Genomic DNA, 27215 nt, shown 5'->3' with positions numbered 1-27215 from the left:
AAGATCATAAATTATAGCCTATGTGAGGTGGGGGGAAGAAGTTGCTAATTGCGTGAGCGCATTTTGGTTGTGTCCATTTTGCGAATTTTCAAAACAGCGGTTAGTTAAAAACGCATTGTACTTAAAGTAATATAGGCCCAAGGTTAGTTATTGGCAAGTTTTTGAAGTTATACTTCTTTAGGCGCGTTATGAAAAATTTATGAGAGTGAAATTTTACGATGCGCGCGAGTTAAGAGTACCAACCCTACTAATATATGCTTTGCTAGCACTAAGCCGAATGTAGGTCGTGCGTCAGCAACGACCAATACTTAGTAAGTAAATCTGAATGTATAAATTCATGAAGACATAGATATTAAGTTGATTATTGTTTAGTTCTTAATTAAGTGCTGTCACTCTGTTGATTTAAATAAATTATTTTTAAACCAAAAGTCCGTTGCCGTTCCTTTACTCGCGCACCGTGACACAAAATTCAGTATGGGCGCCGAGCGTGCGCGAGCGAGATGGGAATGAGACAAGTAAAAAGAAATAGAATATGCGTGACGTATGACCATAATGACATTTGTAGTACCTTTTAACAAACAAAGCAGTTTTAATTATTTTTTCAAAGAAATTTAGCAATGCTTTTTCACAAAGACCTATTGTTACTTAGTTAAAAGGTTATGAAACATACCTAGTTATTAAATTAAATTAATAATATAATAAATAATAATTGTTATTAATATTAATTAATAATTGAATAATATACTAAATATTAAATATTGTTAAATTATTAACGCTAAATATCTATTATTAATTATTTAATATTTAAAAAAAATAAAGAAAGCCAAAGAAGTATAACTTCTTACGCGCGTACATAAGTACACGCACCATTTTTTTTTTTAAGTTATACTTATTTAGGCGCGTTATTAATAATTGATGAGAGTGAAATTTTACGATGCGCGCGCACCGTAACACAAAATTAACAGAATGAAGTTGCCCACGGAAGATGCTACGGCATTGGACATCATTTAAAAACAACATTCGAATAATAATAGAATTTATGTTACACTTAATGTAAGAGAATAATAATAAATATTTATTTACTAAATTTTTCAAATGTAAATTGAACTTTATTGACTATAATGACTCCTTTCCAGTCTTTGATTATTTAATTGTAATTAATTATTTGCATGCAATCAAAAACTATTTTTAATAATGCCAAAGAAGTATAACTTCTTACGCGCGTTACGTACGCACTCTTTTTTTTGTTAGAACACATACAAAAAGATACTTCATTTATATTTTAACTATGTATATAGATAGTTTACTTACCTGTTAATTGAGAATGTTAAATTAAAATTTTTGAGTGTGGGAAAAACTAAAGGGCTCATTTTGGCTTCAAGTGTGCGATTGTTGTTTTTGCTATTAAATATTAAGTAATATATAGCTTAACTAATGTTATATCCATAACTCTTGTAAGGAATGAATAAAACTCTTTAAATTTTAATATATATTTAATGAGATTATATACAATATCCAATTACTATATGCCACTACATCTAATTACGGGATTTTGAGATCAATTACAGAAGAAATAGTGTAAATATTTTATAATTAATTGAATACCCGTTACATACGATTTCCATTTTTTTTGTTTTTGCGTGATCTGTAAAATCGTCTTATACGGGTTTTAATATGTAATTATTTATTGAATCCTTTAATTGCTTTGTTCATAGTTGTATCCGAGATTTTTTAATTAGATTGTCTGAGATAAATCAACAAATAATATATTCCTAAGCTAATATTTTTTACAAGTACTGATTAAATGTTTGAAGACACTTAGATCTAAAACGACGACTCAATAGTAATCCAAAAATCTCTAACTTTGACTTAAAAGCGTACTCAGAATCGTTAATTAACAGTTAATGAAGGAAATATTGAAGTTCACCTATCGGTTAGTTAATTACATTACAGATAATAGACAACTCTGAGTCGGTTAGAAGTCTAATTAAATTCCCTGTCTGGTAATAAGGCGGGTGCGACCAGGGTCCAAACGTAGAGGCCTACACAGAGCCACGACGAAGTGATCTTGATCCACATTGACGCCACATTCTGCTTTGACAGTTGTGAGCTTGGACTGAAATTTAAAAAAATACAACACGTTAGAAGTGAAACTTCTTTATGACCTTATTTTTCGAAAAATTATCTATATGCAACTAACTTTACAGAAATTGGTTAAATAAAGTTAAATTAGATAAAGTTTAACAAAAGGCTTTTAATATCACAGACTTGAATACAAATAATACAATTATTTCATTTTACCTTATTACCACTAAGATTATTACAGAATTTCATAAATTGTAATATAATATTATTCGTATCATTGTTATAGTTATTATAAATTTTTGTTATTAATGGTTTAGAATCTCTTCGAATCAACCGTGGTAGGGACGAAAAAAAGACGCGCGTAACGGTCAAATGTGACGCGTAACCGAAACATGTGACGCGTAACCGAAAAATGTTACACTAAATTTTTTTCCAACCCCGATAAAGAAGTTTCACTTCAAAAAAAATGTGTGTGTACAAAGTACACATGTCAGAAGTGAAACTTCTGTGGCAAACTAATCTTGAAGTGTTGTTCATATTTATACAAATCTAAAAGTTTAGATTTCCGATACTTAGAGGGACGGAAAAAGGAAGATATGTTAGGGATTTAATGAATTTACTTGTCATTAAAATATTAAGTGTTGAATGATAAATAATAAATAATGTGACGGTAAATTTTTTTCCAACGCCGATAAAGAAGTTTGACTTCAAAAAGCAACATGGCGCGTAACCTGCTACAAAATTTCTCCCATACGTCGATAAAGAAGTTTCACTTCAAAAGATGGCGCGTAACGGAAAAATGTGACGCGTAACGAAAAAAATGTTACACTAAATTTTTTTCCAACCCCGATAAAGAAGTTTCACTTCAAAAATTTAAATACAATCCTCCAAAAACTATAATAAAAACCACGTTTATTTTTCATTCGCTTTATTCATTTACTCACTCACACTCACACTTTTGCACCCACACACTCACTCATGCACTCAGGCGTGTTGATAACAGTTGAAAAATCAAAAATAAAATATGTAACTAAATTATAATTATATAAATACTAGCTGACCCGGCAAACATTTTTTTAGTTACAAAATAACTATCTACAATAATAGAAAATTAGGGGTTGTATGTACTTTTGTATGCTGTTTCATAAAAAAATAAAAACAAAAAATAAAATTCTAAAAAATAAAAACAACATTTTTGGGGGCGCACCTCTTATCAATTAGGGGTTTGAAAGATAGATAGTAGCCGATTCTCAGACTTCAGATTTTAATAAACAAAATCTGAAAGTACACCAGGGAATACAAGCCATAAGCTGTCTATTCTATACTAATAGACCACAAGCCCATGAACAAAAAATACCTGTGAAATGACCCAACGTGAATTACGCTTAGAAGGCTGTTACTATATTTAAAAATAGCTCTGAGCACTATGCCGTCATTTCTGAGCGGTACATGTGAGTACGTGACTGAATGGACTTTCTCAGGTACAATGGGGGAATTTCGACTAATTATTAATGTACGGCTTTGTTATAAGTGTATAGATGATTAAAAGTAAATGTCGAAAAACCTAGTGCCGTACAAAAGTGATGGTGCCGGAAGTCGGTGCAAATTTTTTATTCGACGACAGTTGCAGAAGCAATATAGGTCATTTATTACTGTACGGCATTTGTGTGATTCCTTTTGGACACATATACAGATACTTTACCCGTAAACGCCGTACATATTTCCAGCGGAGCTGTCGAAAGCCAAGGGTCGGAACCCTACCCCTACACCCATATACCCTAAGGTCATTGTAAAAAGTACGGCAACATGTTCAAAATATTATTTAACACGGACAATAATGTTTTATAATTATGCCGTCCAAATATTATAGTTAATATTTGTGTAATTAAATATTTATCGAAATTTCAGAATTTACCAAGTTCTTACTGCTGTAAGATCAGAGAATAATGTACGGCAACTTGTTTTTTTACATAATGTTACTAAATATTACCGTTGTACCTTGGAGCCGTTCATTATAAATGGTAACAAATAAAAATATTATGATAAAAAATATATGAAATTTCCGAAATTTAGATGACTTTTCAAATGCTCTTAGAGTAATATGGGGAGTAATATTTTCAAAGATTATTGTTATTTTATATGTAACAAATATAAATAAACAAAAAAAACCAGATGCCGTACATTTTACTCCAGATTATTCTTTACAGCTGATAAAAACTTCGACGACGTTTGAGGTGTCCCTTAAGGTCATTAATAACTGTACATATCTGAGTATACTACCATAAGGCTGTAAAGTATATTTACAGCCTTATCGTACCAGCAGAGAGAGGTAAAGGAAAAATATTTTTAACAAAAATAAAAATATAATACAGGGCGTCCCAAAGTTATGAGACATGAAGGGAAAGTACCTTAAATATCGCAGATAAGGTATTTTACTAAAAGAAGACTTTATGTTATTTTTAAAAGCTAGTAATTCTGCATTCAAAGATTTTTTTAAAACTACTTGCCTCGTCTGGAAATCGAACCGGCTTAAATTAAAAAAAAAATACCCCTACTTTTATGATGCCAATCGAAACAATGGCCAAAACCTAATAACTTTTCTAAAGTAACAGACTCGTAGGGGATTTTTTTAGGCCGAATACGATAGATAATGTTTTTAATTTGATTAAAAAGATATATTCACGCTGTTCCTTTCTTTTAAAATACTATGTTACTTAAGAAGAGTTATTAGTTTTTGGCCATTCTTTCAATTGGCATCATAAAAGTAGGGGTGTTTTTTTTTTACATTTAAGTCGGTTCGATTCCCAGACGAGGCAAGTAATTATTAAAAAATCTTAGAATGCAGAATTAATAACTTTTAAAAATAACATAAAGTCTTCTTTTAGTAAAATACACTATCTACGATATTTAAGGTACTTTCCCTTCATTTCCCATAACTTTGGGACGCCCTGTATTGGTAGGCGGTGGTAGCGGACTATCGAAAGTGTACGGCATTTATCTTTTATTGAAGATTGTCTAAAGTATTAATAACCTGTGTTATTGCCGTACAGATAAAAGTCACCGGAAAATGACTCTTTTCTGAGGAAAGTAATTTACCCCATACACCTATGTGTTCCACAAAAAATGTACGGCATGCTGGAAAATGTTATCTATTTGTGAAGTACTCTCAAGATCATTTAATTTTATGTTGTTTCATATCATCATCACCTATATGCTAATCAGACATATGTTGCGACCCTTGGCTTTCGACCGCTCCGCTGGGAATATGTACGGCGTTTACGGGTAAAGTATCTGTATATGTGTCCAAAAGGAATCACACAAATGCCGTACAGTAATAAATGACCTATATTGCTTCTGCAACTGTCGTCGAATTAAAAATTTGCACCGACTTCCGGCACCATCACTTTTGTACGGCACTAGGTTTTTCGACATTTATTTTTAATCATCTATACACTTATAACAAAGCCGTACATTAATAATTAGTCGAAATTCCCCCATTGTACCTGAGAAAGTCCATTCACTCACGTACTCACATGTACCGCTCAGAAATGACGGCATAGTGCTCAGAACTATTTTCAGATATAGTAACAGGCTTCTAAGCGTAATTCACGTTGGGTCATTTCACAGGTATTTTTTGTTCATGGGCTTGTGGTCTATAATATTGTAAAGAGGAAATATTTGTATTATTCTTTTATTTATTTATAAAATTACTGGACAGATTTTAAAACTCTTTCACCATTTGAATGCTACATTATCACTGATTAATAAGCAAAAAATATACTGGTATTTTTATTTTTAAACTAGCTGACCAGGCAAACGTTGTTTTGCCATATTATTATTTCTAGGAAACATTTTTTTAGGTTAATAAAAATAACTATACTAAAAACTAGGGGTTGATCGTAGAGGGATGACAATTTAGGATTGTATGTATTTTTTAATAGGTCACATAATAAAAATAATAAAAAAGTTTTGGGGTGGACACCCCTTATCACTTAGGGGTTTGAAATATAGTAGCCGATTCTCAGACTTACTGAATATGCACAAAAATTTCATAACAATCAGTAGAGCCGTTTAGGATGAGTTTAACCACAAACACCGCGACACGAGAATTTTATATATTAGATATAATTCAAATATACATACTTGTACCAATTTGTGAGTGTCATCATAACGTAAAGCGTTGCCATAGCAAATACAAAATGGAAGAAGCTCCAAGAGTAGGCCGTGTCCTCTACTTCGTTGTCGTAGACCTTCTCCTCTGAATCACCAGCTTCACCACCATCACCCTCTATGGAATCATAACCTGGGCTCAGTGAGCCAGCCGACATGCATCTATTATGCGATGGGTATAGCATAAATGGATAGCAAATTCCTTTGGAACTCGCTTTGAACTTAATTGACAGAATTCAAATCGACTTTTGGTTAAATAATTGGAAAGTGTTTTTTAAATTAAATATTTTGTCAAAAAAATTACAATTAATTATCATTGAAGTTATAGTTCTTTTAGCGCGTTAGGGAAAAATGATGATAGTAATTTATTACGATGCGCGTAGCGTCACAAAAAACCGACACCCTGAAGTTAGCTTTAATCAACATTGTAGTTTTTTCTATTGTTTAGTGTCGTTTTTTCTATAAACTTAAAATAAAATTTTTGATAATTAAAACCTTCTCTTATCCCTGAGGTCGTAGGTTCGATCCCCGGCTATGCACCAATGGTCTTTCTGTCTATGTGCGCATTTAACATTCGGTCTTACGAAGGAAAACATCGTGAGGAAACCGGCTTGCCTTAGACCCAAAAAGTCGACGGCGCGTGTCAGGCACAGGAGGCTGATCTACTTGCCTATTAGATTGCGCGCCACTGATTTATTTTTATATCCAACTTTCAACTAAAAATATTATACATAACAAAAGTCGATAATAAATTCTGCCAACTAAGTTCATTATTGGTTTCACCATGGTATGGGTACTGCTATCGTTATTATAAGCATTGGCAACCTTTGTGATTTCAACTACATATACAGATAACGGCAAACATCTTGAACAAATGTCCTTGCCTGCGCGGAAGCGATTTTTAGGTATCACTTGGCGGGAGAGTGACGTGTCGATCGCGTGATTGGTAAATCAGTTGACGTTTGTGTGTACGATGCGCAAACTTTCCCCCACTCCCTTTTGTTTAATGCTCAAGAAGTTTGCCGGTATCTGTATACATGGACGGCCTAGTCTTTTGTTTCTAAGTTAGTAAGGGCTCTGTTCTTGCGTTTTAAAGTCACCAGCTAAATTTTATGATGTGTATTTTTAATCAACATATTACACCAAAGATTTTTGGACTTTTATATCAAAACCTTTTGCAAGCTAGTAACTTTAACTTCTAAAGTAGCTAGAATATACTAACATTGCATAAACAGCACATCGATTCTACTAATTTAACTTTGCTGTATATATATGTCACCGGAATATACCATAATCCGCCAGTTTATAAATTTCCTAGGAATCAATTTGCGCCGTCTTGTGGTTATAAACTATCGGATATCCATTCGTAAGATTCTAAACGGTTAGGTAAGATTAGGTTAGTGACTTATTCAACCAATCAGAGCGCACATGCCGCTTACTTATTATTTGACGCATGAGTTCGGTAAGTTTATCAATTTAAGAAAATGTGGGCGTAAAATAATACAATTTATCTCTCATAGAAACCTATGAATTTTGTTATATTCCGGTGACATATACATATAAATATACACCATTTTACCAATAAGATAGAGGACTTATTGGATATAAAATAAACCGAAAACAACGTCATAAAAATACGGACCTAAAGAAGAAATAATAAATGTAGTTTATTTGTTTTTTTTATATAAAAACTTTTTGGTCAAAGATTTAAAAAAATCTATAAATTTTATTTTTAATAAAAAAGAAAACGTGCGTATCGAACAATAGACAAACGCGTCCTTGCCCTTGAACCTCTGACCAAATGAACAATGTTCCAGTAAAGAGCTAATGTATATATCCCGAGCAATAAAATAAAAAACCTCCTTGGGGTAGTTGATTATATAGCAACACTAAGTATACAGTATACACATGCAAATTGTTTTGACATTTGACATATTATTCATAGAGTCAATTCCATCAGTCTATCCTAAAAATACTTCCTTAAGATAATTAATTTTTTATTGTTTTTTATATATATATTAATAGTTTTCCACATTTTAACAAACTAGAACACGCACAATCAAATTGACTCCACACTTTGACAGATGACAATCTACAATGACATCTCAAACTTTGCCATTTAAATAAACAGTTCGTCATAGTCGTAGAATAGTGAAGGATCTGACAAATAGTAAACTTTACAGGGCAGCCATTTCAAAATAGTTCATGTTAGTTTTTGTCATAACTATTTTAATTCATATTCTGTTATTATGAAAATTGGCATACAAGCAAACAAAAGGGTTTGTTTTGAAACAAAATAAAAATAATAACATTAAATTACACAGTTTTCTAGAAAAATCACATTTTTTCACGTTTTAAGGGTAAAAAACGGTTTATCTCGATTTCCGGCAAAACTAAAAGTCCTATCAAAGAAAGTTAAATGGCAAAGTTGTAAGTAATAAGTAAGGAAGGGGATGACGGGTCTGGGCGTTACTGCATACGATTTTTTGCATTTTCTGAGAAGATTTACTATGGTAATATATATATATATATATATATATATATATATATATATATATATATATATATATATTTACCATAGGAAAGTAGAGATTTCAACGAACTGAAAGCACACCAACTTTTTGAAAAAAGCTGAAATTTTGACGTCAGAATTTTCGATTGAAAATTAGGGTGCTTTTTTGATATTATGTTAAAATGAGGCGAAAAAATTAATATTTTTAATCAAATAAATTACAGTATATTTGGGACATAATAAGGTAAGTTTTCACCAAATTTCATAGAAAAATTTTTTTTTGAAAAAGATAAATAAAAAACCAAAAACTTGGTTTTTTGAATTTTTCACCTAAATTTTGAGGTTATGTGAAAAAATTGCAAATACAAAAGTTGTAGATCTTTTTATGACCTACAACTTTGCCATTTAACTTTTTCCATAGAACTTGTAGTTTTGCCGGAAATCAAGATAAACAATTTTTCACCCTTAAAAACTCACCCCCTCCCACTTCCCGAACTCGGATCGACCGTAATTTATTTTTCCTTTCAGTTTGATCATATTCCCCTGCTTTTCTAATGGGTTTTTTTTTCATCCTACTGTAATTTTTTTTGGTTTCAAAAATTATCGACCCTGGTCTAATTGTTCTACGATCATAACGAGCTGTGCGCTATATGGCGAGGTTTTTTATATTATTGGTGTTTTTTTTCAGATATATCTATCTCTGTTAAAATAGGAGAATCGAATCTAAGCAAGGCCGTCACCACTACACTGGTACCTTACCTTCATTATCAATAAGACCTCCTCAGCCGGGTGTAGCGACGCGATATGCGTAAATTAATGTGTGTTAATACAACAATATATATGTCGCAGCCAACTAAACTCTGATTTTTAATTCCGTAGAATTCTGACATTTCATAAGTGTTAAGGAAGTTCTTCATCGAAAAGGGACAAATTTGACCCATTTGAGGGCAATAGAAAAATGGTACGTATTTTTGTTTTATGTACAAAAATGTAAATCTAAATATTTACTTAGTCAAGTGACCTGATAAAAAAATAACAAATATTTCAATATCACGAACAATATATCGAATTAACTTTAATGTCTATATTTTATTCTTTAGCTGGCATCACTGCCTACTAATTCCAGCTTTAGTTAAACTTTTTAAAAAAATGTTATCTTTACTTGTGCGTTTTTTACTGTTTATGGTGAAAAGGGACGTACGTAGGGACTTGAGTAAGTAAATATTAAGATTTACCTTTTTGTAGGTAAAACATAAAAAATACGTAGCATTTTATAATTGCCCTCAAATGGGTCAAATTTGTCCCTTTTTCGGTAGACAACTATTTTAGTAGCAACACTTATGAAATATCAGAATTCTACGGAATTAAAAATCAGAGTATAGGCTGTTGATTGAACGGCTAATTAACCTACTTGGCTGCGACATTTGACAACTACAATTTACAGCAAAACTCATAATAATTGGTTCAAAGATTTTGCTTTTAGAATTTTAATTACTAGTCCAGTTATTCATTAAAGAACTGGTTTAATTAATTTAATCACTTAGTTCCGAGAGCTTTTTATGTAATAGGAGGCAAACGGGCAGGAGGCTCATCTGATGTTAAGTGATACCGCCCCATGGACACACATTGACAAAAGTGCGTTGCCGGCCTTTTAAGAATTGGTTCGCTCTTTGAAGGACCCAAGTCAAAATAGTAAAATAAATAGTGGGCAGCTGGTTCCACATAGCAGTGGTGCCGGCTGGTAAAATCCCCAAAGAATAATTAAATCATTACCTTCTTTCTTAGCCAAAATGTGTCCCGACATGGTGATCTTTGATGAGGATGATGCGGTGCGTATGCATGAATACAGCACGCTGCACACCCATATTATTAATCCAATCACAGACTCCTTGTCGAATGATGTCTAGAAAAAAAAAATTGGTTGTTTGTAAAGTAGGTTTACGATCGAGATGTTTACGTGATAACGTCTTATTGGTGATATAAGTTTTGGGAAGTAAGGAATTAATGAAGATAACAATTTTTTCAAATTTTAAATTACATCTATCGTTTTATTTACACTTTTGATGATAAATTTCGGGTGTAAAATGACAAGTTTACTTATTCGACTATGATATACATTTTTCTTCATACATTCACGGAATGACTGGCAGCGCTCGAGATGAGACGGGAGATCGGTCCGTCTCTCTCTCGTTATACCTGCGATCGCGCTCGTGGGGTTTTGGTGTGACACAAGTTTCTGAACATGTCACCCGACTAAAACGATTTTAAAGACGTTATCACGTCAAAAAACACGTTGCTAAAGCGAAAGTTTTGACACCATTTATTTCGACATACAGTGTAAACTCTTTATAACGAATTTTAAGGGACCAAACATTTTTTTCGTTATACGGAGAGAAAAAAGAAAAAAAGTTTTAACCAATTACAATAATTTATATACAGTCAAACCTGAGTAAGTGAGAAAACTCTATAAGTGAGAGTAATAGCCGGGACCCGTCATTTTAAGCTCCCAAAACCTCTATTAGCGAGAGAGTCGTTTTTCCCTCATGGACCTCCGTAAGTGAGTCTGCTACATATCTTTACCTCTATAAGCGACAGTCCGGCTTTATTTATTTATATTATGTACTTTAAATGCGTTAGAGACGGTCGCACTTGCTGTGACTTGTTATTGCTGCGTACCTCTATTAGAGAGAAACGCTACCCATGTACCTGCATTAGCGAGAGCATAACTCGGGTTAGTGAGAAACCTCTATAAGCGAGAATAATATTGTGCTCCCTTGAACTCTCGCTTATCCAGGTTTGACTGTATATACAACTAGCTGATCCGGCAAACGCCGTTTTGCCATGTCATTATATCATTTATGGTTATTGTGCCTCACTCGACATAGATAGGTATAGTGTGTCGCGGACTTTTTTGTAGATATTTATAAGATCTACAATTACTTAGAACATTTTATGGTTCTATCTTTAATAGTTTAGGGAGGGTACGCAAAATAAGTAACTTTTTTGATTGATTTTTTACACCTTGTGTCCGAAAAACCCTAATATCTTACGGAACCCTATTTTTGTTCAAAATTAAATATAGCCTATATTACTCGTGGATAATGTAGCATTCGAATGGTGAAAGAATTTTTAAAATCGGTCCAGTAGTTTATGAGCCTATTCATTACAATCAAACAAACAAACAAAGTTTTCCTCTTTATAATATTAGTGTAGATAGATAGGGGACAATGGTGCGTTTAGTAACTGAGACCAAAATTTCCTACAGGCAATGAAATCTAAGAATAATGGTACACGTGTTAATGCAATTAACAATAACAATGGCGAGACGGCTGTTTATGACCTCAGGTGCCTATTTAGAAATTTCGACACCTCAATAGGTTAGTTTTGTAAGCTGATTATAAAATCAATTACACTTAAGTATGTTGTTGATCTCTAAATAGAGAATGACCGTTGCGTTATAAAGAGTGAATTAATGGTTGGGTTTTGTGTTAAACCAAATTTAACTCATTTTTACGTTATAGAGTTTAGTTATAGAGAGAGTTGCCTTTTAACTTTTGTAACATGTTTTTTGTATTTTTGTTATGTGTATGTTTGTGAATAAGGTAATAAATAAATAATATATAGAAAGTTTTGCGATATAACGAATAACGTTATAAAGTTTTACACTGTATGTGCAAATTTTGTGTATCGTTATTATGTGTTTAGAATAGTTTACCCATTGATAGTAGAAATTATTGTAGGTAATTGGTTAAATTTGGTTAATTTTTTTCGTCCCTTCTTATAACGAAAACTCTCTATAACGAAAAGTGCTTGGTCCCTTGAAATTCGTTATAAAGAGTTTCCACTGTAATGGTATACAACATATATACAGGAATACATATAGAATGAATGCAATTTAAATAATAAAAGTTTCGCTACTATATTTTAATACAAAGAGTCGTTCTAAAATTGTATAGGTTGACTTTCTCTGTACGAAAATCCATTCCTTTTTAACTATATACTGAACTCTTGTGTGATTGAATAAGAAATGATATAGGGGAACAACTAAATGATAAAGAATTTTGAATCTTCCGTACATACCCAAACTTCTTTAGGGTCCTTGTGTTGCCACATTAAAATATTAAATATATAAATACATAGTATATATAAAAGTTCATCAATAGACAAAATTTATATCTTAGATTTTTTTTTAATACTTTTGCGACACCTGGGAATCGAACCAGTTGAAATTAAAAACAATTTACATTTATGGCATCTAGCAGTGGAATCATGGTTAGTTGAATTTTAAAAATCATAATTTTTTTTTAAATAACTATAAAATTATGATTAATGTAAGATTTTTACAAAATCAGTGTTATTTTTGACATCAGCCGGTTCGTTGCCCAGGTAAAAAATTTGGCTTTTAAATTATTAATATTTCCATCACATATCCTTGAATATATCGTAATTCGTAATATATCAAAAAGAAAATATTTTTTGTTTATCCGTCACTAGTAGTGTCAAAAATTGATCACAACTCTACAATGCAATTATAAATATTTTTTTTATTTAGTTTTCAGTACGTCGCAAATTAATCTTTGGATCTAATCAGTAAATTAATATTCATCTTTTGTCCCTCTCACACTCATGGCACATGAACGCGACAACTCACATCTCCTTTCCCTATCACACCCATGAGACATGAACGAGACAACTCACATCTCCTGTCCCTATCATACCCATAGGACATGAGCGAGACTGCACATATCTTTGTCCCTATCAAACCCATGAGACATGATCGAGACAGCACACATCTCCTGTCCCTCTCACACTCATGGGACATGAACGAGACAGCACACATTTCCTGTCCCTATCACACCCATGAGACAGAGAGCCTACATCTTTGTCCCTCTCATAACATACCTCATTTGTAGCAGAAATACTGGCGTTGCACTCCCCAGCTGAGTTGGAAAGGGCAGACCAGGTCAAATACATGACGTATAGAGACACGACAGACGACTGCAGCAGACCAGAGCCTGGTTGGTGCTCCTGAACTGATGGTAGGATGGACACCACGCTGGCTATTACCATCAGAATCAGGTTGATTGATATGAAGAATTTGGATAGGTCACATCCATCCGGCTGAAAAAAAAGTAAAAATCTTAAACTATTCCCCACTTATAATAAATAAACTTGAACACACACATCATCAAAATCTGTTCAGTCAATTAGGAGTTCAATACACGCAAAGATTAATTCATATATAATTATTTGGATAAAGATTAAATTTATTTATTTAATCTGTCTATGTATGGATTTAATTCAAAGTTTTTAAATGGAATATTTAAATAAAATAAAGAATAATATTTTTTCTTTTGATCCAATGTTAAGACCCAAAAAAAATTGTACCACAATAATACTACACGTCCTAATTAAAGTTGCGTCACACTGTCGCTAGATGGCGTTGTACTAAATTATGTATTTGATTTTAAACATCTTGTCTATGGTAATTGTCAGTTGTCAATCAAGAGCTTGAGACAGTCAATTTTGACAGGTGTGACCCACAAACGAATTTGGATATTGTCAGATGACAAAGCTATGATAATTCCCAGTTTCTGATTTTTGTCTTTAACAAATTGATTCCATACGTTCTGAAGAATTTTATGAATACATATATATTGAAAATTGTTATTAATCTCACCTTAGTGTAGAAGACAAAGAGAAGTGTAATCCCAGTGATGGTGAGGGCATAGCAGACCAGCATCCCCAACACAAGAGCCGCGTACCATCCCTTTGATTGGCTTTCTTCGTAATTCGCTGAAAATTATTACAAAGCAATAAAATAGAGTAGTAATGAACTACAGTTTTAAAAAATAAATAAATCAGTGGCGCTACAACCTCTTTAGGCCTTGGCCTCAGATTTTTGAATCTGTTTCATGATGATTTTTACACGCTTTATATTAGCTTCACCTGTATGTATGTATGTAACCGACTCCTTCGGACTCGATTTTGACCCACTTTAAACGGACAGATTTTATTCAAATTTTGCGCACCTGTCAAAGATCGATGACAATGCAATAATCCGAAAAAAATTAAACTAAAAAATAAATAATAGTTAAAAAAACTAAACAACACTATGGCACAGAGCGCCCCACGCTTTTTCACAATAATACCAGTATTTTTTGTTCATTACCATTTTCAGCCTAAATTAGGAATTATTTTTCACTTTTTAGTTTGATGTGCTTTAAAAGCGTGTTTTTTAGTTTTTTTTAACTATTTAATCTAATAGGCAAGTGGTCAGCCTCCAGTGCCTGACACACGCCGTCGAATTTTTGGGTCTAAGACATGTCGGTTTCCTCACGATGTTTTCCTTCACCGTTCGAGCGAATGTTAAATGCGCACATAGAAAGTCCATTGGTGCACAGCCGGAGATCGAACCTACGACTTCAGGTATGAGAGTCGCACGCTGAAGCCACTAGGCCAACACTGCTCAACAGTTTTATAGACGACATCAATATCTACACAAGTCTGTCATATGTGTAACAAAAAATTAAAAAATAATTCAATCTACCACTCCTACCAGACTCAGACTAACTCCCCTATATAGTCTGTCTCACTCTAACGCGCACCGGCTGCACCGATCTCGTCAGAGAGATGTGAATACGCAGTATGCGTTCTGTCCCGCTCTAACGCGTAAGGTTTCTTTCGTCACGGAATTTCTGGATTCGGTCTCCACGCTAGAGGCCCGCGATAGAAGCTATGCAATAGCTTAAAAATTGTATTATTTTATCTTTTCTTTTTATGCGTTGTTAATCTAATCAGTGTTCTGTTTCTTACCTGCTATATGTATATAGTATAGTTTCTCATGTAAGTCTTAATGAGAATTAAATATCTTAAAACGTAATACTATTAATTTATTATATATCTACGCGATTACATAGGGGCCGTACAAGTATTACGTAAGCAGATTTACTACAATTTATCCCCCTCCCCCCCACCCCTTTCTCTGGTCTGCAAAAGAACGCAAAGCTCTCAAAAGTAATAGTACATAAACGTATTAATTTTTTGTAGGAATCCTCGAAAATGCATTTCGTTTTCAAGCATAGACAATATGTGTAAAAAAGTAAATAATTACTGTTGACGTCACCAAATAAGAAAATCAAAGACCCCGCCCTCGCCCCTGCTTACGTAATGCTTGAACGACCCCATATGTACCAAATGTATTTATTCTGTTGGCCCATCATACAAATCATAAAATTTTACAATACCGTCATATTAATATCTCTGATTGTATAATCTTGCCTAGGTATATAACCTTGTAATGTGCACTATGTAATACATAATTCGTTTATAAGCTAGCCTATGTATTATTTTCTAATGTAAGTGAATGAATTAATATTACGTATAAACAGTTTTCCAAATAATGATTTTTTTATTAGAAATTGATTTCTTAAGATGCCGAAAAGATATTTTTCAGGCAAATATGAGAGCAGCACTGCCTAACCTGAGTCTTAGTAACCTCATTCGACCTATTGGTGCACATCCAGAACTATTTTTAGACATATATTTAAAAAAAAATATACTTACAAACCCATCTCTCAGCCCAGGAATGTGCGAAATCAATGATAAGTATCAATTGAATGATGATGAAACAGAAGCCTCCAATCATTCCAAACACCATCCATGTCGATGCAAATTGACCTTCCGGTATAAAGAATGCTCCTATGATTCCAGCGATCACAATCAGGTATTTAATACCCCAGAATCTGAAATATTTGAAAAGAGTGTAAGACTAAAAAGACATGCACTTATGAGAGAACACAAAGAAGAAAAGACTGTGCTGTTCATAAAGGTCGGCAACGTATTCGCGACCCCCCTGGAAGTGTTCATGGACTGTGGCAATTAACATTAGGTGAAATTCTTGGTCTATTAACATGTTAAAAAATAAGTACCCATTATAAAAATATCACCTGGAACAGATCTTTATAAAAGCGCATCATATTCGGTCTATTCGTTTAGGAGTCACTTGGCAGACACTTATACGTCAATCTTATTACAAGGCCTTTGTGTCGGGATTAAGAAGATACATTACGCACACTCAACAGATACTAATTATTTAAAAATATAAATTTGTGATAACTAATAAGATTGTTATAACTAGATATACCCTGTAATTAAATCCACCTTAATTTGGTTATTACGGTCTATAGCCGACATAAAATGAACTTTTCAATTTGAACCAGTAGTTCAGAGACAACATTCAACCAATTAATTTCTAACAATTATCGCTCTATATATAATTACCCATTTTGTATACCAGCTCTAGGATCCTTAGAAGATTTGACACCCATTGTCAAAAGCATCATTAATATGAAAAATAGGCATGTTGCAAAACAAATCCTGGAATAGAATGGAATTCAAATAATTTATATGTCTACTAGCAACTCCTAGTTATTTAAATTTAAATACCTATAGTAATGTGCATGAAATGCTTAAGGTAACAGCTTTTGATTGATATGAATATGTATGTGTCAAAATTTTGTAATTGTAGATTTGACTTAGCCAGACATGTAGTCTCTAAACCCAATCTTGCCAATCTTAATACAAATCATTAGAATCAATTTGTCAAGTGGCATAATAGTTAATAAATACATATACAGAAACTAGCCATTTGCCCCGTTGTGTGCATATTTAAATGGTTCTAGAACACTTATAGAGGCAGACACATACACATCTATTGCGAGTACAAACATGAAACAATTTTTACAAGGAATCAAATTTACATGTTAGTCAAACTTGGCTTGGTTTGCCCTGTTGTTACAAAATTTCTTTACACTGTCCTTTTTGTGTATCTAAATATGGTCTAAGATCCCGCTATACAACAACCTTCACCGAGATGCTTATTTAATGAAACTTATTTTATATATAATTTAATATGTCAATAAATATAATCCATATGGGTTGCCTTGTAAATTTCAGTCCAGAGTATTTTTAATTAATTTAAAAAAAAAAAAATTTTTTAAACATTTCACCGGTATGATTATTAGATAAATTCTATACCAATCGAAAGTATGAAGCCCATAGAATATGCAAAAGTTAGGTTGTTTTTAATCAATTAATTATTTATGTGTATATTTTTTATGTGACACTAAAGTATATATACATCTTTAGTATAAAAGAAGGTTATAGTGATACATATATAATACTACCCTGATTAAAAATATTGATTGAAAAAAGTTCAAAAAATTTACTACATGCTAATTATAAAAAAAAATTTTTTTTTTAAATATTAATTAAACAGACTCTGGACTGAAATTTGCTAGGCAACCCATATGGATTATATTTATTGACATATTAAATTTAATATAAAATAAGTTTCATTAAATAAGCATCTCGGTGAAGGTCGTTTTATAGCGGGATCTTATACTAATAGAGTTTGTTCTGCAGTTAAAAGTTCTTGGTTTCATTAAATTGTCTTTACCTGTAAACGGCAAGATATCCAACAGCTTGATCGCAATCAAATTTAATGTTACCAGGTATTATACCAGTTGAATTTTCACAGAATGGCACCTGAAACACAATCAATTTAGTAGCTAGCAAACAAGTTCAATTTTTTGATAATAATTTTTCTATGTTGTTCCTACAATACTATGAAAAAAACAATATGGTGAGAAAGGATACAAGTAATTTTGAATTTTTTCTAGTTGTTCAAGAGGTAATATATGAAAAATCTCACAAACTTTTCTTCATTATAATGTAAAGTGTTAGAATGAAAGAATATTAATTTCAGCCATTAATATCCTAGTAGTTTTCTCTATTTTTTACTTCTAAATAAACAAATTCTAAATGTTGTTTGCAGAAGCTGCACTTACCTTTTTCATAACATCATGTAAGCCCGGAGCAAGTGTGATACATGCAACCACTGTCATCAGTAGTAACATAAGTGTATACATGAGACGTGTAGATGTGGAATTTGCACAAGAAGGACATGCTGAACAGCACAAGGAGCATGCTGCACTTCCACAGCAACAGGCCAGCTGTTAATAAAATAGAAGAGCTTATACAGCTACACAACTTGTTTATTTATTTTACTTTTACGAAAACCAAAGTACCAAAATACATTACTAATAATTTGATATTGTAAGATATATATTTCTAAAAAACAATAGACATTAATTGCTGGATTATTTTTGTTCAGTTCTCTTCTTCATGATAAGGAAACTATAATGAAGAATGAGAAAGTCAAAACTGTTTGTCGTAATGAAGATACGTTGAACGTATTGAGTCATTTATATCTTGTGTAAGTGTGTAATGTAACTTTTACGTACATAATAAATATATTGTTAAGTACGTAGCTACGTTAGCTACTGAGTTGATTAAGGTATTTATAAATTATGAAGAAAATCAATAACGATGTCCCTGAACCAATCGGACTCAATACTATATATAGGTTTTAAATAGGGCAACATACCTGGGCTGCAGAACAAAGGCCTAATACGGCACCCATTGTCGCAATTACTTAAGAAAACGTCAGAAAAATAACTTTATCTTTTGGTCAACAATAATTTAAACACACACAAAAGTTCGTCACCCGAAGTTCGAACAAAGAAAACATAAAACAATTTATGAATTATGATTTGATAATGAGAAATGACGATTGACATATGACAACTATGAACTATCAATGTCAAGTATCTATATGACAACAGACAATGCCTAAAACGTTTTTATTTTTTAAACAGGCTTTATAACATTTTTAATTTATAAATATAAGTGTAATAAAAGTATCTATTTATTTATTTGACTCTTCTTTGCATTATACATTAGTACAATCATGAAATTATTGTATGCTTTAGTAACAATGAACTTGGAGTGGAATGCGATGTTGTGGACTATGAAGCGAAATACTATTCGCTAATTCATCCGTGAAGCTCTTCAATAACCCACGACGTGATAAATTGTATCTTTAGTATATAAGTTCTCATGTAAGTGACCATTGTCTGTTATGAGAATAAATATCTTTAAACCTAACTTAGTGAGGCATCACTTTGTACAGAGACAGTTTTATTGGTTTGTACTCTGGCTGAGTTCACAAGAGTGGCTAGAGTCGGGCTAGCGAAAGTAGATACTGGATTTTTTTGCAAACTTTTAATATGACAACACTAAAGTTAGTATGGTCAAAATGTCTTGATATTTTTTTATTTTAAATAAGTACATATTAGTTTTAGTTACTTTAGATAAGGTTATTGTTATTTTACAGATAGTCTTGAGATTATTAGCCAACTGCTAATAATCAGCAGCCATGAATTTAAGAAAAACAAAAATGAACGTTCATTATTAATTGAACGATATGATATAGCTGCATGGAGACATCGCTTTTTGCGTACCATTGCATCGAAACGTGCAGAAGGCAAGCCAATAATCTACTTAGATGAAACTTATGTCCACAAAACCTATAAGCCTAAAAATTGGAAGCATCCACTAGTAAAATAAAATTGAATGTCAAAGTATCAAAGAGAGTTGTTCCAACTTTCCTTTTTGGCTGCCATGCTGATATTTTTTAAATTTGCCGCGCTTTTTCAGTATCAACTTTCATTAGCCAGGCTCTAGTTTTATTATTTTCTTTTCATTTATAATATTCAGGTATTATTATTATGTAATTCTATTAATATGACATTTTCCTATTTCATGAAAGTTGAAAGTTAATATTAACGAACGTACCAATAGAAATTACATCATTTGGTTTCATTTCTCATTCAAATTATTTTATAAATCTTAACGTTAACTTAAGTTAACGGCTCCGCTTTTCTAGGAAACCTAAGCTTAAGGCAGGAATTACATTACGAAATTAGTAGCATGAAATTAATTTCGTCACATTAGTTTTACCAACAGTTTCACTTGTAATTAAATATTTTCGTAATGCATGCATTTCGAGATTGAAAATGAGTTTCGTGCGCTGCGCGATTTTTTGGTGAAATTAGTTTAATGCAACGAATTTCTTTATGGAGATGTGACGTGAAAGTTGAAACTAGTGTCGCGAAAGCGCCTGTGCTGTGAGGACGTGTAATTTGCGCGCGCTTTCGCCAAAATGGCAAACCAACGATGGAGTGCAGATAAAAATATACAATTCATTAATGAATATCAGCGACAAGAATGTCTCTGGGACCCGAATCACCCACAATATAAACTTAGGGATGCCAGAGATGCGGCCTACAAATCAATTATGGAAACTATGGACATGCAAAATGTCAAAGAAGTTGTTGGTAAAATACGCTCCCTACGAAATACTTACAACAATGAATTGTTAAAGGCAAAAAAATCTCGTGCCACGGGTATGGGAACTAATAAATTGTATATTACTAAAATCCCTTGGCTGTCTCAGTTGGATTTTTTGAAAAATATTGACAGCTACAAAATAAAAACAGAAAATGTGGTAAGTATAATTTATTCTATAGACTATAATACGTTCACCTCCTTAAGGGGCGTTCCCACGAAGCGTTAATCACGACAGTCGACGCATTCGTGAAATACACTTCTGTGTGAACGCATAGGCGGTAAACTTGCTTTCGTGAGGAACGGCGCACGACTCAAGCGTGGATAGATCAAACGTGTTTGATTTTCAGTCGTGATATACCGTTCGTGAAGCCAAGATGTCGTCACAACGTGGAATTAAGTTTAACGACAGTGAAACTACGCGTTTTTTGGAGTTATACTCTATGGAAAAGGTGTTATATGATCCAAGTTTGGAGAAATACCGTGATAGAGATTTACGTGCCGCCGCAGCTAAGAGAATAAGTCATGAATTAAATATTCCTGGATTTGGACCAAAAGAAGTTATATCAAAATTCAAAAATTTAAGAAGCTCTTTCTGTCAGGAGTTAAAAAAAATATCAGACAGTGCAAGGTCAGGAAAAGGTACAGATGACATATACAAGCCAAAAGTATTTTGGTTTGATCAGATGAACAGTTTTATTCGTCCGTTTGTTCAACAGCGACCCACACAACCGAATCTGGTAAATACCTTCTTTTATAAAAATATATATCGTTTATTTATGAAAAATAATTTTAAATAATTTAAAAACGACATACGAGTATTAATTTAAATTTAAATTAGTATGAATGCGTTGTTTTTAGTAGGTAATATTTATAATATCTTATCTTATTTTCTATGAGTATTGTATAAAAATCATAAAAAAAAATCGGTTGTCTGTAAAGTCGGTTTACTGACGATAGTTGAACGTGACAACGTCATAAAAAATATTGATGGGATGGTTGCATTTTTCAAAAAAAAAGTGTGTGTATGTCAGCTACGACGCACGATTGGAGTTTACTCCTTACGAACGATAATTATGATATATCGAATAAAAAAAAAGGGTAAATGAACGCATCTGCTAAAATGATAAGAGGAACAAACATATATCTGTAACTATTCGGATTATTTATATTACGTCAATAAAGCGTATTACATAAAGTATGTTACAAAACAATATAAATAATAATAATAATAAACGAGTCTATTATTTAAAATAAATCTTGATTTCTATACAAAACGGCACGAACGACTTCCATACTTTATAAGCTGTGGTGTTAGCTGATGTCCCAGGCTTATAGTTTCGGCTTGTGTCAAATGCACTGCAGAACAAAGATGGCGATAACGTTCTGTGGCTGTCGACCATATTTTCATACTAAAGGTGGTATAGGTCGGTTATCGAAAGCTGGCGCGTTCACAGTACTCACACTAATGCAATTTCACTATACAGTATGTTTAAAAATATTACTTTTTTGCCAAGCTATATATTTTAGTCTACTCTGGTTTTAGTAAGGTTGGGTGGGTTGTAAATAAATAAAAATGTGTCAAGTACATATAAATATTATGTGCATACGAGGGTGGATCCAAAAGTTCTAAGCCCGACCAAGAACGTATAAGAGTAGTTTGTGTAAATAATTTTTCATTTTTCGACATAAGCTCCACCTAGATCAACACACTTCACTTTTACTTCACTAACTATTCTTTCAATACTCCTCTTAGAAACCCCAATCGCATCTGATGTCAAATTAAATATAACATTTTTTCATTAAACTGTTTTCAATAAGATGCTTAAAATAATTAAAAACATTGTGCACCATTTCACGAGATTGCCCTGGTAATGTTTGAAAAAAGATCAACATGTATAAAATAATAATAATATAAAACAGTAAAGATCAACATAAACAGTAGCAAAAGAAAAACAATAACTGTCTCTTTTATACTCATAAGCTTGACCGAGCGCGAGAGAGACGGACAGTCTTTTCGTGATGTATTTGTGATTGTATTTCAGTTTGACATCACGTCTCGCGCTTATTCACAGACACTACACAAGCACAAAGTGTAAATGTGTTGAAGCCGCCAGCTTTAGATAACATACCTATAAGAATATATGTTTTTATAATATAAATGTTTGTAGTAGTAATAAAACGTACCTACATCATCTATGCCCAAATAGGATTTTCTTTCTGTGACCAAAGTTACCTTTATAGTAAGAGAAGAATAAGAATGAACAATCTTTTTAGTTTTAATTTCAATGACCATTACTATTGACAAAACTCTATGGCACGCTAGACAAACTACTTTTATTTTTTACACCTGTCAACACTGACAATGTTGTAACGTGGCTGTCAAAACGTGAATTAAAAATAGAAAAGTCTGTGTAATGTATTCCATCTCATTCTTTCACACGTTCAATCCTACAGATATATATGTTTGTCTCTTTCTACATAACGCCTCAACTTTTCGTGTTACACTTGATTTTACTCCTCATAAAATTTCCGTACCGGGCCTTATAACTCAAATCGTTTCTTAAGGAGTAAACTCCAAAAATTAAATTTTATTTGTTTGATAGGTATTTTGTATGGATATAGAGAAGGAGGTAAATGGAAATCACAACTGAATTGATCAAGTTACATTTATTTGTACACATAAATATAATAAAATTATGTCAATTTTAAATGGAACGCCTCAGAGCGAGGTAACGCCTCAAAGAAAGGTAACGCCTCAGAGTGAGGTAACGCCTCAGAGCGAGGTAACGCCGCATGAGTCATGTTTTTTCGTGCGTGCAGCCGGCTCCATCGAATTATAAGACGTTGTCACGTCAAAAATCTTTAACGTAAATATATTTATTATCCACACGATTGTAAACAAAAATAAATGTACAATATGTATAGATTTATTATTAGTCATTACAGTTCATTTGACACATCAATTATTTGGTTTTGCCAGGGAACAGCTCTTTCGTTATTAAAATAATCACGATATTTATTCCGTACTAGCTGGTCTGGCGAACATCGTACCGCCTAACAGCCGATTCTTTATTTTTTTTTTAATACTTATTCTGCTATTCGGGACACCGGTTTAGCTAGTAAGATAAAAAAAAGAAAGTTGATAATACAACAAATACATTATGTCAAAAAATAAAAATTTACCTTCCCGGAACCCCTCTTGAACTTTATGATATTGTATTAAAGTTCAAATTGCCTTTAAATATTACTACGAATATTTTGTATGGGAATATAGAAAAGTGTTGTTTTTAGACTTTTTCACTCAATTTTTTTAATTTTCTCTGTAAGAACCATCCTCGTACTTCAAGGAATATTATAAAAAAAGAATCAGACAAATCGGTCAAGCCGTTTTCATGTTATGTCGTGACAACGGAAAAAGGGTTTCATTTTTTTATATATAGATTTGTTCTGCCTCCATATTAGAATGTCTGTGGTTAGTTGCTGGTAGATTCTGTAATCCACTATTATTTTGACGCCATGATCCAGGGAAAACTCGGTGGTCCTCATCCTCATAATAAGATCCCCCGTCACATACCGAGGGTTTGTTTTTTTCAACCAATTATGAATTGCACAGCATGCGAGAACAACTTTGTCTAACGTTTCTAATTTTAATGAAATTGGTTTTTCAAACAATCTAAATTTACTCGCGAGTATGCCAAAGGCATTTTCCACTACACGTCTTGCTCTTGACAATCGATAATTGTAAATCCAAAAACGTATTTTTTTTCGTTTTCTTGTGTCCAGCCCTGCGATTCTGTAACTCACTTTTCGAACTCACACAGCGGTTTTCGCATCGGCGGTCGCTCTCAAATCAGTCGTGAAGCAGTCATTTTATGATTTGGCATTCTGAAAAGGTGGGAGCTTGTAGTTTATTGTTTATTAGCGACCGCCGATGCGAAAACCGCTGTGTGAGTTCGAAAAGTGAGTTACAGAATCGCAGGGCTGTAAGCGCTCAATCTTTTTTGCTATGATAGTAGCAAAAAACGAACTTAAAACAGCACAACTTTCAACAACCAGACCATTCATGATCGATGTTTCGATAATGACTAAGTCGAAACACGAAGCGTGAACGTCACGAATTCCCCCAATTATGTGAACGTTTCATCAATTCACACTTTCGTGAGTGTCACGAACGAAAGATGACTAGCGTAGTTAACTGTCGTGATTAACGCTTCGTGGGAACGCCCCATTACATTAAAAAAATCGGTTGTCTGTACAGTCGGTTTACTGACGATAGTTGAACGTGACAACGTCATAAAAAAATATTGATGGGATGGTTGCATTTTTCAAATAAAAATAAAATGTATTGTATTGTAGTATTTTGTATGGATATAGAGAAGGAGGTAAAAGGAAATCACAATTGAATTGATCAAGTTACATTTATTTGTACGCATAAATACAATTATGTAAATTGTAAATGGAACGCCTCAGATCGAGGTAACGCCTCAGAGCGAGGTAACGCCGCATGAGTCATGTTTTTTCGTGCGTGCAGCCGGCTCCATCGAATTATAAGACGTTGTCACGTCAAAAAATATTCTCTTTTTCCATTCTACACGCTCATGTCCAACAAAGTAGTCAGTAAATCTTGTCTTATGAAGGTTGCATTTTTGGATTGATTTCTATCCAGATAACGGAGTGGTGAAAAAGCTCTGTGGGTTACCGCCATGTACTTGAAGTTATACTTCTTTGACGTAACAATATAAAAATCTTTTCAAAAATGTTTCTCTACGTTTGTAGGAAAAACTACACTAACAACAGAAAAAAAGTTATTGAATACATTGAAAGTTTTATTATAACGCATTATCAAGTAAATGAAGTTTATTTAAATATAACAAAAAAAAAATTTCTACATAATTAAAGAAATGGACATTTATATTTTAAAATGTTGACTATGCTAACTTGAGGGTGTCGGTTTTTTGTGACGGTGTGCGCGCGAATCGTAAAAAATTACTCTGATCATTTTTCCCTAACGCGCCAAAAGAAGTATAACTTCAAAAAATCAATAATACATTTATATACTAAATCAAATTCATTGTTTCAGGCACCAAATACCCAGGCAACTTCTACAGAATCCGAGAGCCAAAATAATACCGTACCATCAAGAAATAAAAGAAAAATAAAAGATCCCCTACCGAACGCAGTAGATGTATTAGAAAAAGCAACGCAGCACTTTTCCAATACTTATGATGAATTTGATCTTTTTGGACAAACTATAGCTGAACAGTTACGGCAACTTCCCCTAGAAATAGCTCTGGAAACGGAGGAAATGTTATTGTCAACAGTACGAAAGCAACGAATCAAATTAGCAAAGAAACAGACGTCAAATCAACAAGTTCGCCATCCACCTTCTTCAGCTTAGAATGTTTTTGTTCACCTTAATAAAGTTTTTTAAGTTATACTTCTTTTGGCGCGTTAGGGAAAAATGAGAGTACATTTTTACGATGCGCGCGCACACCGTTAGAAAAAACCTACCCCTGAAGTTAGCTATAGTCAACATATTACTTTATACAACTTTTGATGCTGTATTTGTACGTTTCTACAATGTTTCTACAAGAATATTTGTAGAATACTTTAGCTATCATAAGCCTCTTGTAACTCACATGTCTACTGAACTCCAACCAATGGACGGGAATTAAATAGTAAATATCAATATGTATAAGTTGCATGCTGAAATAAAAAAATCCATTTCTTTTTAGTAATTTTTTTGGTAGACTACATCCAGGATCTCAGGCACAAATTTTGATATAAATGTACTTGATGCCCCACTGAATTCGTATGATAAGGGCATAAAACTATATTTTCCAATTGCTAAAAAACGCAGCGTAATTTGAAGTATACTAAGTTTTGCCGGCAAAGCTTCTCGACATAAAAAAAGGTAAAGAGTTCTCAGTAAAAAGGTAACATTATCTTAATTCATTCGAAAATAGTCTTTATAGTTCTCACTTCTCAGCGAATCTTCATCTGCTAATTCCGAGACTAACTTCATTGCACCCAAATGTTTTCTTGTTAACCATCCTAGAATCTACCGACATCAATTTATGTCAATAAATTTTTTAAGTCTTGTTCATATTGTCTTTCTTTAAGTTTATAGAGAAGCATCTCTTTAGCTACATTGAATATAGAAAAATATAACTTTGATGCTGATGGGGTATAT

The 27215-nt window shown here is 32.8% G+C and overlaps 2 protein-coding genes across 7 annotated transcripts; one reads left to right on the top strand and one right to left on the bottom strand.

The window, feature by feature from the left end:
* Positions 1 to 1480: 1480 nt before the first annotated feature.
* Positions 1481 to 19383, bottom strand: LOC125061817 (probable serine incorporator). 5 transcript variants are annotated; one of them, XM_047667425.1, is made up of 12 exons: positions 19218 to 19383; positions 18619 to 18783; positions 18228 to 18316; positions 17051 to 17146; positions 16334 to 16512; positions 14448 to 14563; positions 13670 to 13888; positions 12848 to 12865; positions 10541 to 10670; positions 9527 to 9544; positions 6229 to 6373; positions 1481 to 2116 (listed from the first exon to the last, which is right to left on the bottom strand). In XM_047667425.1, exons 1-12 carry the CDS (start codon positions 19251 to 19253, stop codon positions 1984 to 1986), a joined length of 1344 nt encoding a protein of 447 aa, XP_047523381.1. In that variant the 5' UTR covers positions 19254 to 19383; the 3' UTR covers positions 1481 to 1983. The 5 variants fall into 5 exon arrangements, with proteins under 5 accessions (XP_047523381.1, XP_047523382.1, XP_047523384.1 ...); XM_047667426.1 differs by lacking the exon at positions 9527 to 9544 and having other exon boundaries at positions 6229 to 6388; XM_047667428.1 differs by lacking the exon at positions 9527 to 9544 and having other exon boundaries at positions 19218 to 19382.
* Positions 19384 to 20791: 1408 nt separating this feature from the next.
* On the top strand, positions 20792 to 27195 carry LOC125061949. Of its 2 annotated transcripts, none has more exons than XM_047667591.1 (2): positions 20792 to 21179; positions 26103 to 27195. In XM_047667591.1, the coding sequence occupies exons 1-2, from the start codon at positions 20835 to 20837 to the stop codon at positions 26418 to 26420; spliced, it is 663 nt and encodes a 220-aa protein (XP_047523547.1). In that variant the 5' UTR covers positions 20792 to 20834; the 3' UTR covers positions 26421 to 27195. The 2 variants fall into 2 exon arrangements, with proteins under 2 accessions (XP_047523547.1, XP_047523546.1); XM_047667590.1 differs by lacking the exon at positions 20792 to 21179 and adding an exon at positions 21271 to 21759.
* Positions 27196 to 27215: the final 20 nt, after the last annotated feature.

The sequence above is a fragment of the Pieris napi genome, chromosome 24, assembly GCF_905475465.1.
Source record: "Pieris napi chromosome 24, ilPieNapi1.2, whole genome shotgun sequence".
NCBI classification, from domain to species: Eukaryota; Metazoa; Arthropoda; class Insecta; order Lepidoptera; family Pieridae; genus Pieris; species Pieris napi.
This window is presented reverse-complemented; position numbering and strand designations above follow the sequence as displayed.

Coding starts and splice junctions, on each gene's coding strand:
- LOC125061817 (XM_047667425.1), bottom strand. CDS start 19,253: ATGGGTGCCGTATTAGGCCTTTGTTCTGCAGCCCAG. Junction 18,317..18,618: donor TACATGATGTTATGAAAAAG/GTAAGTGCAGCT, acceptor ATTGTGTTTCAG/GTGCCATTCTGTGAAAATTC. Junction 14,564..16,333: donor CTGGGCTGAGAGATGGGTTT/GTAAGTATATTT, acceptor AATAATTTTCAG/CGAATTACGAAGAAAGCCAA.
- LOC125061949 (XM_047667590.1), top strand. CDS start 21,397: ATGTCGTCACAACGTGGAATTAAGTTTAACGACAGTGAAACTACGCGT. Junction 21,760..26,102: donor GACCCACACAACCGAATCTG/GTAAATACCTTC, acceptor TCATTGTTTCAG/GCACCAAATACCCAGGCAAC.